Source organism: Simochromis diagramma, unplaced genomic scaffold (assembly GCF_900408965.1).
Source record: "Simochromis diagramma unplaced genomic scaffold, fSimDia1.1 OVJJ01000361.1, whole genome shotgun sequence".
In the NCBI taxonomy this organism is placed as follows: Eukaryota; Metazoa; Chordata; class Actinopteri; order Cichliformes; family Cichlidae; genus Simochromis; species Simochromis diagramma.
In genome coordinates, this window is record NW_024386860.1 from 101,203 (window position 1) to 115,064 (window position 13,862).

The 13,862-nt window shown below is 36.9% G+C and overlaps 1 protein-coding gene and 1 long non-coding RNA gene across 3 annotated transcripts in view; both read right to left on the bottom strand.

Moving 5' to 3' along the window:
* Window positions 1–305: 305 nt before the first annotated feature.
* Window positions 306–13,862, bottom strand: part of LOC120732093 — a 37,882-nt gene continuing 24,325 nt past the window's right edge. Inside the window, exons 18-19 of one of the 2 annotated variants that reach the window (XM_040029433.1) lie at window positions 1,292–1,318; window positions 307–1,207 (exon numbers count right to left, since the gene is read on the bottom strand). In XM_040029433.1, the coding sequence (XP_039885367.1) occupies window positions 1,147–1,207; window positions 1,292–1,318 (88 nt within the window). In that variant the 3' untranslated portion in view covers window positions 307–1,146. Of the gene's footprint in view, window positions 1,319–13,862 lie in introns of both variants that reach the window. The other variant, XM_040029434.1, reaches the window with a different exon arrangement.
* Window positions 7,300–8,324, bottom strand: LOC120732095. Its single transcript, XR_005695520.1, has 3 exons — window positions 8,046–8,324; window positions 7,912–7,948; window positions 7,300–7,451 (listed from the first exon to the last, which is right to left on the bottom strand). It is a non-coding gene; the product is annotated as an uncharacterized LOC120732095 (long non-coding RNA).

Here is a 13,862-nt window from a genome sequence, read left to right on the forward strand (position 1 = left end):
TTGAAAGTTGCATTTTTATGGTTTATTTATCCAGTTTGGCAAGCAATAACAAGATCCATTTTTTTGTTACTTCTTGCTGCTTCTCCTGCTCTGGTAAAAAAAAAACCCATAGGCCCACCCCAGTGCATGCTGGTCCTATACCAGTCTCTTTCTTTATAGAAACAAAATGGCCCTACAGCTCTTACTGACTAATTTAACAAAGTAACATCAAACAAACATTGAAACAAAATACGACAAATAAACTTGTAAATAAGTCCCAAAATATAAGTAAACTAACAACAAACTTTAACTAATTTCAAAATAATAAAAAATAAGAACAAATAGCTCCAACACTAATAATTAAATATAGTGTGGCATATAAACATAAAGTGAGTGAAAAAAGGTCAACGAAAAAGAAGTCCTATTGGCCTATTGCAGCTTAATTAGGGAAGGATTCAGGGTCATCTAATCCCACCCTAACAATATGCTTTATTAAAATGGAAACTTTTAAGACTAATCTTAAAAGAAGGGAGAAGGTGTCTCCTGAATCCAGACTGGGAGCTGATTCCACAGAAGAGGGGCCTAAAAGCTAAGACTCTGGCTCTCACAAGTATGCCCGCAGTCTAAAAGCAAAGTGCTCTATTGGGGTTATACGGTACTATGAGGTTTTTCAGATAAGATGGGGCCTAATTCTTCAAGACTGTGTATGGCATACAAAGGAGTTTAAGTTTAATTCTGGAATTAACAGGGAGGCTTTTGAGGGAACCTGTTTGCAATGAATTACACTACTTCAGTCTAACAGTAAAATATGCATGAACTAGTTTTTCATTATCTGAGACAGAGTGTTTCTAATTTAAGAGATATTAGATAAATACAATAAAGCTGTCCTACAAATTTTTTAAAATTTCTACATTGAAGGAAATATCTGCTTCAAAAACAACTCCAAGGTTCCTCACAGTGTTACTGAACGTCAACGTAATGCCATCCAGATTAAGCATCTGATTAGATACAATATTTCTATGATTTTTAGGGCCGTGTTCAATAGCCTCAGTTTTATCTGAATTTCAATGCAGGTGGTTAGAGGCCATATAGGTCTTTAGGACATTTCTGCAGTTTTACTTAAGAAAAAGAAGGAGAAACAACTTTAAGAGTAAAAAATTGTACAATCTAAATCCAACAGCACCTGGGCTTCCTCTCATGTTGCCATGCCATGTGATCCTCTTCTTTTCTATTAAGAGTACAATCAACAGGATATTTCCAATTAAAGATTTATATCAGGTTTAGAAATTAAGGCTTACTTTGTTTTCTTTAACGGGAATATTGTCTCCAAATGGACCTCCTATTTTGACAGCAAAGCATTGTTTGTTGGTTTGTTTCTACTGTGTTTGTTCAGTTTGCAAAACAAACACTGTTGATATACCTTTTTTCTGGCCTTGATGGTCTGTCTCTGTCATCTGGGTATCTCCTAAATGTTTTGTGAGATAATTAAGAGTCTGATTTTTTTTTTTAAATGCAAGGCACCGTCTATACACAATAAATCACATGAGTCAATTTATTTCATATGACATGATACCATGAAGAGAACAGTCAAGAAGGAATCCTTGAAAATGGTTACCTGGATAATCTATCCCAAAGTGATCTTCTGTGAAATTACAGGGAGAAATATTTACAGGGTTGTTTTGGTGGAGACATTAAAAAAAAGAAAGAAATAACAAGAATTATCAAGAAATCAGAAACACAATTTTTCTGCCATGCTTTTACAAATATTAGCTCAAACATCAAATTTATAGACATCAGGTGTATAAAACAACCATTGCAACCATCAACTTTTTTTTATCATGTTGCTCATGGAGCTCATTTCGGCCATCATAGCTCCATTCTTCTGTGTCAGATATGATATGACTGATAAAACTTATTTATATTTAATTAATATGGATATGTTGTTGAAGCAGGCTCTGGATGCTTTTAGATTCTTTTGAATCATTTCAGAACATCTTTAAAGTGTAGACACTTTTCTGCCAAATCCTGTATTCAGTTGTGATGAGAGGTCTTTGCTCAGTATCAAGTGCTCATGACTAAATTATGTCATTATTATTTCCTTTTTTTTTTTTTTCCCAAAAAACGTACCTTTTTTCTGGTCGAGGTGGTGGTTTCAGTGATTCATTTGTGTGTTTCCTATATTTGGCTGGAGGAGAAAAAAAACATTTTCATCTTCAGAGTCAACAGATGGTAACATCATTACACAGACAGTTATAATCACTATCAGAAATATGATATGGCATAAATTTATGTAATATTTCCTCAACCTTTTCCTCCAGATGAACACTGCAAACACTGCAGCTAAGGTGATTATGATGAGAGCCACAAATGAGACTGGAAAGGCCATTGAAGCAGAACATTTAAACTTGTACATCAGTGATCCTGGTGATGTAGATACATTTGAGGTTAATAAACACAATTCAACAGAAGAAATACTTCGATAACATATAGAGTAGAGATAAAGTGTGTCTGCTAACCCTTCACATTTAAGCTGACTGTGTGGGCTTGTTCCCTGTTACGCCAAAAGATAGCGTTACAGGTGAGGTTTCTGACTCCATCTCCTTCAGGAACAATAAAAGTGATTGTGGAAGTTGTCTGCCAGGTGCCTCGTGACATCATGATCTCTGAGAGGTGACTGGTGAGGTGAGAGACACTCCATGAGAACACCGGAGGATGTGATGAACATGTGTGTGTAACAGAACACGAAACAGTTATAGTTGAACCAGCATCAACTTCTTTTGGAACGGGGGTCATCACTGGTTTTTCTGGAGAAGCTGAGCATGACAAACACAAAGAAGATTATACTTGATACTTAGAAAGCAATGTGTTTGTCACATTTCAGTGATCTACAGTGGGACTCCCTGTCTCATGTCCTTTCTCTGCATAGATACAGAAGGGTCCGTTGTCAAAGGGCTTGATGTCATCAATCTCCAGTGAGCAGTTTCCCTCATTTAGATTTCCTAACATTTTGGTTTGGCCCTTAAAGTGAGCGGTTAAATAAAGATAATTACTATTTATACTTACTCTTTGCCCTCATGCTGATGTTCACTTCTTGTGTTTGATCTGATGTAGAGCTAATATTCAATGGCAAAATGGAGCCTGAGATATAAAGAGTTTTCATTTCACATTAAGTTCAGTACATGAAATATATTGCACATTGAATATATCACATGGTACTCACATTCAGCATTCAGTGGAACTGACCTTTCGGCACTCTGACCCGCAGGGTAGTTAACAGCACAACTTACACTCTGGTGCTCTTCTTCTACTGTCCAAGTTTGAACTATTTTCCTTTCCCAAATCCCTTCAGATACCAGACTGTCCATGTTCTGGTTTGTTCCAGGTAAACCCTCTAGGGTTAAGGTTGGGGGAGCAGAGAAACATGTATGCTGCACACTGCAGGACACAGTGCCCTGCTCTCCCACTCTGAGGATACCAATAATGCTCAACTGTGGTTCTGGTGCATGTTCTGTTAATTCAAAGCAAAAATTGAGAGCTACAGCAACACAGAAACTTTGCAGAAGTTATTAACTGTAATAAAACAAACTTAGTTAAAAGAGATAGGAAAGAAAAAAATACAGATAGCTGAAAATAAATAATTCTCCAAATTATTTTTTGTGCCTCTCTTAATGTTTTGTTGTTTTAAGTGTTATTGAAATACATTTATTGGGTTTAGACAACACTGTGCTGGAAAAAACTCTCTTAGTACAACTTGTTCTTAGTACAACTTAGATGCAGAGGCAAATCATTTCAAGTTATACATGTGCAAAACTAAAATAATGATAAATAATGAAAATATAAAATGAAGATTCTTTTCAAACCACAGAAGCTTTTGCCACAAGGCCTTATGATTGTGGCATTATACATTATTTTTTTTAAATCAGAGAGGACTCAGTTTGTCATGGTAAGGGTTACTTTCTCTAGTAACTTGGATGTATATCAATGGAATTAAAGTTGAATTGAAGAAATTAATGAATGCTTACCTAAAACAATAAGTTCAGTAGATCCATCATAAAACGAGTGACCTTTGGTGTGGTAGGAAGTAATTGTGTTCTTATCTATCCATGGATAAAGTTGGTTATGGTTGTCTGACATCTCCAGCCTTTCAATCTTAAGACTACAGTTCTGCTCCATCACTGATCCAATTAAACTAGTTCGACCATCAAACTTACTAATAACGCTCCCTCCTTGCTTAAATACAGCTGGAAATCCATTGCCTTGGTACAAGTACCACATCACTTGAAGGTCATTAGGCTGTGAGTTTTTGTAGGAGAATTTGCATGGAATGATGAGACACGATCCCTTCAACCCAGTTATGGTTCTTGGAGCTGTGAAGGACCAACCCAGATTCAGTATGTTTCCTGCAAAAGAGAAGATACTTTTGAAGCACTTTGGATCTCAACAAAAAATAAATAAATATCTGCATCCACCAGTGCTACCCCCCGGCCTCCTAGATGTTGCAGGTATGGTATAAATTTGAAAACCCCAGGTGATTTTCCAAAAGTTGACCTGTGAACTTGAACCAGATGACTTCAGTCTTGACTTATTGCATTCTCAAACTTGAGTGCCCACAATTGTGGAGCAACAACAATACCCTCAGCCTTTTATGCCTGACACTAAAAAAGGGCTTACACTCTATTTAAAATTAAATGAACTTGAAACAAAACATCTATTTTCAAATTTGAAGAATGATAACAGAAAAACATTTGTGATCTTATTACTACAACTTGAGTGCACACATCCCAAAGTCAGAGAACAATATTAACCTCCATTATTTGTATTTGTATCCCTAAATGTTCCATGTCATTTTACTTCTGTTTTGGTTTCCACCACTGCTGAGGAAACTCTTTAATAACTTATGTGTTGAATGGCAGTGTCATGGCCCTGTGCCTCCCCGGCTAGCCCAGTCTGGCTACAAGTGTTTTTGCGTCTATTGTCCCTTCTCTCTTCCCTCTCGCACTCAGCGCACCACCGGGGCGGATTTCTCTGTGGGCTCCCGTCCCTGGCTCCCACACCTGCAAACAATCTCCTGTGATCAGCGCTCACTCTAGCTCGGTACTTAAGGAGCTGGCTGGAGGTGCCTCGTCGCTGGATTATTGTGTAACTCTTGTTAGTGTACCGCCGATTCTCTAGCCTCTTCGAGTAATTTTCGCGAACTAGTCTCATGTCACTCACTTGTCTCTGTGTTAGATTCTACCTGCCTGCCTGAGGACTTCCTACCCCTGGTTAGTCGTGAGTGGGTGAGTCGGCTTGGTGCGAGCTGAGAGGAGGAGTATTTGTGTTGGAGTGTTTTCCTAAAACTGCCCTCATGACCCTTGGAACCCCTGGACCTGTTCCCCGCACTTGTAGATATTGCACTTGGTGACTGTGGAAGAAATAAACAACCAACTCTTGTGATTTCAGTCTGCGCTAATCCTTTCTGCGTGTGTGACAGGCACATTGCATACACAGGCTTATTTGCTACTACTGACAATGCCAGGACTTTCACATTACTCCCTCTAACACTGGAAATCTAACAAATCCGTCTCTGCATCAGGTCTAAGCCCTCTGTCAGTCATTGTATTTCTGAAATATGTATTCAGATATTCATAAATGGTTTAAAAAAACGATTAATTGCTGATAATGGCTGCTGGTACCACTGGAAATATTATTATTACTATTATTATTATTATTATTATTATTAGTAGTAGTAGTAGTAGTATTAAAGTACATTTCAAAAGCATGTAGTAAACTTAGGTAAAATAATTTTTATTGCAGATGTAGTTTGTGAGAAAAAACAAATGCAGGACAATCCTATAAATGCTGTAAGAGCTTTAGGTGTATTGTTAGCTGTTAAATTTAGATACATATTTGTACTTACTCTTTACCCGTAGAGTGATGCTTGCTTCTTTTGTCTCACCTCCAGGGAAACGTGCATAGCATATCAGCGATCTTCCATCATCATTAGGTGATGCTGTAAATGTCAGTGTGGAGACAGTCCTCCACTGAGCCCCCCCTGATAATTTGCTAGTATCAGAGGAGGCTGGCATATTACCATAATTCCATGTCAGAGTTGGAATATTTCGATAGCATGTGTATGAAACAGTGCAGGTTACTTTATTTGGATCTCCCTCCAGAAATTCATATGATGCGGAGCTGACAGTCAGCCCTGAAATGGAGCCTGGGATACAATTAAAAATGGTTAAATATCAAAGATGGTGTAGGATAAAATGCAATTTACTTTCACTACATACATTGTGAGGTTAAGGTTCTGGATGCTGATGCAGAGCGACCACCACGATGTTCCACATAGCACTCCACAGTTTGATATTCTTTCTCTATGAACAGAGTGGTTGTCACCATAGTTTTGGATCTTCCATCAGATAGACGGCTATGAGTTAGACGTTCGTTTCGCAGGGGGATGTTGAGCCTCAGACTTGGGGGATAAGTGGGACAAGTGTGGTAAACACTGCATTGCACTGTTACAGACTGCCCAACCACCATGTGTTTCCAAAGATCTCGACAACTGGTGGATCTGCTGTGCCTTAAATCATAAAATGTGAAGATTTACATAACCATATAACAACATAGTGATCAATTTATAGTGAAATCTTAAATTATTTACCTACCCACTACTTCAACTGTTACAGTTGTGTCATAGAAAGGGTAGGTTCTCCATCCAACATTTTCAGGATCCACCCAGGGATAAAGCTTCTGACTGTGATCAGCCAAGGTCATTGGGTCAATCAACAGACTACATGTCCGATGGTGTGAAGAAGTATATACACGTGTTCTTCCTTTAAATATGTCCAACACATCATTCCTGTTCCAGTTGTCATATACTATTGGATATCCTCTGCTCACATATTGATACCACACTACACGATCTGGTCTTTTCGGTGGATACTGATCGTAATTATAACTGCAAGGGATAACAAGACAGGAACCCAACAATCCTTTGATTTTACTCGGCATTGTTACCTGCCAAGCACTGGAGCTGCACCAAATATATCCTGCAAGAGGATTGTGAGAAAAATGAAAATAAATTATAATTTTAAAATAATTTATAATAATTTTAAAATAAATTATAATTTTAAATGCAAACTATATCCAATATACAAGATAAAATCAAAATATTTACAGACAGACAGACAGATAGATAGATAGATAGGCTTGATGCTATACTGTGATTAAAAAGTGTTCCATTAATCTGTTCTTAGAAATTGCCATACCTAGAATATAGTAGCACAGGATAACATGTCCAAATCCAGACATTTTGTACATGGTATCGGACTCCTGAAATATATAAAATGACCTTGTAAGAATGGGTGAATGAGGCAAATTGTATAAAATGCTTTGAGTGCCCCGATGCATAGAAAAGCGTATATATACATGTTTCACGGCATGAAAACCATATCCAACTTTATGCTGTGAGGCTCTGATTTCTACTTCCCCTTTCAAAATAGATGTTATGATGTTGTAAACTATAATCAGTAAAAGTTCCAAACGTTTCTCATAGATTTTCTGTGTTTTGAGGTGACATTGTGTAGCAAAACTGCTGCATGCCTGTGTAGCCTGAGAAGTCATTAGCATTGTGTGGTTGAGTTAATCTTGTAGGCTAGAAGAAACTTAGTATTGTTAAAGTATTTATTTATTTTTTTCCAGGAAATTAACCATCTGTAAGTTCAAACATAAATTCAATAAATTAAAATTACATCTCGCATCTGATTATGTCCTGATTATCTTGGACTAAGTAAAATTATAGAATAGAATAGAATAGAATTCTATTTGTCACACATGCAGACCGCCCTGCATAGGAATGCATACAATTTAGGCTACATGCCAGCATGGTTTTACAGTAATGCTTTACAGGAGCTTGTACTACGATGTCATAACTTAGGTTGAATTATGTACCAGTTATGCAGCTTGGCTAGTGTGATGTTACACAATACTGAAAGAGAACAGGATATCATGAACATCACACAATTAGAATTTAATATACTCTTTTAGTAAAAGATGCATGACCTTAAACATTTTTGATACCTCACCTCTCTGTTGAATGGGAGCTTGACCCTGGCATGAAAGGACTCTTTACTGCTTTATTTTAACACTCCAACAATTTCTTAGCGTCTCTGCACACCACAAATCTAGCCACTATTTTGCTTACGTGTGTTGTGGGAGAGAGAAAAAGTGAGCTCACTACCAGTTCCGATTTAAACTCTCCCCTAAATCTTCCAGGTCCTAAAGCCTTCCCCATTACATTAAATTTACACTGTTAGTTTCAAGCACTATGGGAATAAGATCCATAAATTTCAATTTAATATTGCTCAGTTGTAGCTATTGTTGATATAATTACCTATTACTTAATTACTTTTTTTTGCTGATTAAGTGGTAATAACTTGCTAGTTATACATCATTACCTTCTTTTTTCCACTTTATTATCCCAATATTTACTACATTATTATTGAGCTGTAAATTAAATTGCTTTTGAAAATGTAAAAATGTCAAAAGAACCTCTACTTATTTGACAGTTAGATTTCATGAGGAGTTGGCTGGGGTTCTATCAAGGTCAAGCTCAAGTTTATTGATATAGCACATTTCCAACAGCTCATGCTGCACAAAATGCAGAAAAAAGCCACTGTTTTTTAAGGGCTACCCGTGTGTTATTTTCAAATGTTTATGCACATTGTTTTGTTGTTATGGTAGGCCATTAAAGTTTGGATCGGGAAATGCCGAATTAGAATCAGAGTTTGATTCGCTGAGCAAGAAACAAGATGGTGAGCCACCAACGGACCCATTGAACTGTGCCAAGCAGGAAAAACGCCCCCTGCTGCGCGTTGTGCTCTTTCGCTGAAAAAAAAAAGCTGGTAGGATTAATCCATACACCTCTGCAAAAGAACAGTGGACTCTCAAAGCACCGGATAACCATTCAGAATAATTCCGGGATTAATAGTTAAAGGACACAGAGACAGCTTTTCTTTTTCTTTTGTTTGTTTGTTTAAGGGGTTATTCAGCCTTTTGCTGAATTGTTTTCAGTTTTTTACATTTTTTTGTTTTTTGTAATTTATTTGTGGTCAACCTTACATTCTAAGGCTGTAATGGTGTTAACGGAAATGTAAATAATTTTGTTGGGTTAAAACAAAATAAGAAATGGTTGAAATCCAAAAGTGAACTAGACCAAAATTAAATTGAATCTTGTGCCTAAAGAACTAAACTTGATTTAAAATAACACAGTGTTAATTCAAATAGATTAAAGAACTCAAACGTAGAACTTGAAATAAATAAAACAATAACCTAGGTTGAAAATAACATCCTTTTAAAGCCAAATAAAAGGTTTTCAGATAAATAGGATAAATTAACCAAAATGACTGAACTAAAAAGGGAAAGGAAATATCTTCTTTTTCTTCCTTAAATGTGGTGTTGAATGTTTTATGTAATGTGTGTCAACTGTCTATTCTCTGTTTTTACAGAATAATAAGCCGGCAATTTAAACTTATTTTCTGGTCTGGGGTCTTTATTACATGCTACACTCATTACTACTCTAGTGGTCAAACCTAACTGGTCCTAGTGCACTGTGACGACTCCAGAAATGTTAGATATGCAGCATTTACAGTAGTGCAGTTAAGATAAGTGGAATATGTGGATAACTCACAGAGGCTATATAAAGTGCTAGTGGTTGTGAGTGGTGGTTCAGTCCATGTTGTTATTGTGTGTATGAGGGTAAAGTTATCCATTTGTTTGTTTTTGTCCATTGTGTGTGTTCAGTTATAGGTGGTTGTGGGTGTGTGTATGTTCAGTCCATGAGTTTAATGTGGGTCAGATGTCAGAAGGCAGAGTTCAGGAGTCTGACAGCTGTAGGGAAGAAGCTGTACCTGGTGTTCTTAATCAGGAGGCTCCTGTAGCGCCTCTCAGAGGGCAGGAGAGTGAAGAGTTCAAGTGCTGGGTGACGCCAGTCTACTCAGTCTCAATGAGTAGTGCCCAGTAGCACTGACGCCATTGATCCACTACAGTTCGCATACCAGCTTAATCACTCTACAGACGATGCCATAACACACCTGCTACACATGACACTGAGCCATTTGGTCTCTGGCAGGGGAAACTATGTTAGGATGCTATTTGTGGACTACAGTTCTGCATTCAACACAGTAATCCCCTTAAATCTTTTCACCAAGTGGAAGGATCTAGGACTCAGCTCATCACTGTGTCAGTGGATCCTCAACTTTCTCAAAGACAGACCTCAATCAGTGAGGGTGTGAAATCATGTCTCTCCTGCTATCTCACTCAGCACTGGAGTGGCACAGCACTGTGTTTTAAGGCCCTTGCTGTACTCATTGTACACCTACGACTGGTTAGCCATGTCATGCCTCCATTTCAAGTTTGCTGATGACACTGTGAGGGTGGGCCTGATCTCTGATAACATTGAAAAGGCCTACCTGGAGGAGATCAGGAACCTGGAGAACTGGTGCCAGGAGAATAACCTCCTCCTAAACCAAGGAGCTGATTGTGGACTTTATCACACAGCAGGTGCGAAATTACGAGCAATAGTGCACCAATGTGGCCCACATAACAGTGTGTAATATGCATTTTAATGAAATGCATTTAATAAAATAAAATAGCGCATCGTCAGTGGTGTGCTAATGGAGTGAGTAGACAATTTCAGATACCTGGGTCTTCATATCACACAGGATCTGTCATGGTCCCGTGACATAAACACTCTGGTGTCTCTTCTTCCTCAAAAGACTTAGAGACTTCCATTTACTTCTGAAGGTGCTTAAGAACCTCTATTCATGCACCATCCAGAGTATTTATACTTGATTTTTTATTTTTTTATTTATTCTTTTACTTTCAGTGGCCGGGAATTGCACAGCAATAAGCATTTAACTGCAAGTTGTTCCGTGTATGATTGTGTAACTGACAAATAAAATTTTGAATTTGAATTTTATATGTGTTGTATTTTTCTTTTACTCGTTCACAAGCAATTATTCTCCCAGGTGAACAACATACATCACAGTACAAGCATATGCCCAACCTAATATAAGATTGTGTTTTTTACATTATTTCATATGGGGTTTTTTTTTAAATCTATGTTTACAAGTTTAAAGAAGTCACTCAACTCAGCTCTGTAGAGTGGTTAATCATAATGAAGTAGTTCATTTCAACTTGTAGGCTCAATCTGATCTTCATACTTTTGGCAAGCAGATGGCACCAAAGATCACTGTGTTGAAAATTTTTGAGTAACAAACCCTTAAGTGCTTCAGAAAGCTTCATTAGGTGATCACTACTATAGGAATAAAACCACAATACAACCAAATGGCAGCAACTTGGGTTGAGTGGTGCTCAAACACTCATTCAGACTGATGGCAAGATATTAGCAATCTGTCTTTCTTTATCAGTTGACAGCAATTACTTTACAAATGTTTGACAATCTCTCTAAAAGCAACTGCTGTTCAAGTCAGACTGTGACTGTTTGCAGAAAGCCTGCATCCTATCAGGTGACCTGTGGCAATCTTCCTTTCCTTTGGTTAGTTGCACAGGTTCAAATGTGGTAGTGAATCTGCAACATCCACAAACTCTGGACTTTCATTTGGTCCCCACAAGTTGCAGAATGTGTGAAATATGAAAATTTAATTATCCACTTCTGTCAAAAGTCTGCAAGATGTGCAGATTCAGTGAGTGAAGATCCAGGAAAACACGACAAACAAGAATTGAGCTTAACGGCAAACAGGCCTTTTATTGAGACTGATTGCAAAGATAGTATAATAAAGGGAAAAGAAAAAAAAAAAAAACACAAAATGGGAACTGAAACCTACGTTGAAGAAAACACTGGAAAGTTTGACAACACACAAGGGGCATGAGCTCACCAAGAAAAAAAACAAAAAAAAACAAAAAACAAAAACAGGAAGTAGCAGGACACAAAGACCAAACACACTAACTTAAGACAGACAACTGAGTAAACAGACAAGACTGACTTCACAAGGAGACACAAAAAGTGAAACATGAGAAAGAGACAGTGGAAATAAGACAGGAGACAATTAAGTAAAAAGACAGCATACAAATGAAAAGATGATGTATCCTCCTGAGAACCACCCTGTACGTTTGTTCTCTGTAATGGACATTTGTTTTTTTGTCTATAATATTTGGACTTATTTGAGGTACCTTACTAAGTCCTAATGTGGCAAATAAAGGACGTTCGGGGCTTTCAATTGATATCTTATGTTTTTGTATGGGCTCTTTTAGCTTCAAAGAGGTAGGAAATCATAAAACGCTCTCTCTGTTCTCAGGAGGTTAACAGGGAACTAAGACAATAGGATGGGAATACGGGGCGACAGAAACTAAATAAAAGACAAGACAAGACGAGACGAGGGAAACAACAAAATAAGATGGAACATACAAAATACAGAGCTGCAGACTAGAAAATGTACATATGAAAGTAATTGTACATTCAAAATATGTAACAGAAATACATTTGGCCTGAATAATGTTTGAAAAACTCATTATAGCATAATGCTTGTAACAAGCTCTCTTTCAGATGAAACGCTAAAATATGTATTTTTTTGTTTTCTTTTATTTACAGAGTTACAACCTGAAAATGGCAACAAATAGTAGGAATAAGCCATGAGCAAATGTGAAGGCAATTACAGAGTTAATGTGAAGAGAGTTATGCCTAATAAAACTGTTTAACAACTGAACTACTTAAAGGCCTTTTTTTTTTTTTTTTACTAACAAAAAGATTCAGAAAGAACTAAACTAATGAAACTGATAACTCAGTGGTGGAATGATTTGGCCCATCTAGTATGTTATGAGGACATGTTTTTGTGTAATTATTTGTTGCTTTGTGCAACTGGCAAATGTTATTATATTATAAAATGTGATTGTTATTTTTAAATAAGTGTAGTGTTAGCTGGAGATTTCACACTTTTATGGTGGAACAGTTACTGGCAATCTCTAGGTTCTGATGGGACATGAGTAATAAGGACACATCTAAATTCTTTGGAACCTTCTGCCAATGAAACTGCACAATTGTGGACCTGAATACTGTGGTCAATCTGATAATATACATACTTAGTAAACTGCCAAAAATAAGCAGTCTTTAAAAAGATACATTTTTATACTTAAACCAAAAGAAAACTGTATTAATAATAATAACAATAATAATCACAATAACAAAACTTGACTAATTACTGAAACCAAGTTTTCAAGTGAACAGAAGCTCTTTTAAGATTTTAACATATCTCATCGTTGAAAAAGAAATGTGTGTGGGGGTGGGTGGGGTTGAATTGTTGGCTTAAGTAAACTGCAAAAAGTAAAAAAAAAAAAAAACTGTGAAAACACTCATGTGTCAAGAAAGGTTATGAAACTTCACACCTCACAATGATAAGTTACACTTATCACGTGTGTGTGTGTGTGTGTGTATGTGTGGTTGAGTGTTCACTAGGGGTTTATTTAATGGCTTTTGTATGGTAAGAATAGGAATGTTAATGTTAATCAATCAACAAAAAAAAATCATTATCTATCATATATATATATATATATATATATACTTGACTCGTCAGTAATGTTTGTAGGTTGAGTGCACTTTTAAACAATTTGTGCAAACTGCACTACAAAGTGGAATATTTGCAATATCATGACTACCTCATGATATATTGTCTCAAAAATTAACCCTATGAATATGCCAGTGCCATTAGGATGAAATTATTGTGTCACCAACATTTTAACGTTAGACATATAATTTTAACAGCCTCTGTAAGCTAATATCCTGGCTTGCTCGAGGCTGCCGTTTTCTCTGACAGTTTCAATCAAAATTAGAAATGCTGCTATGAGACTGAGAGAACTAATAGTGCTGCATGTTGTGCAGTTAGTTT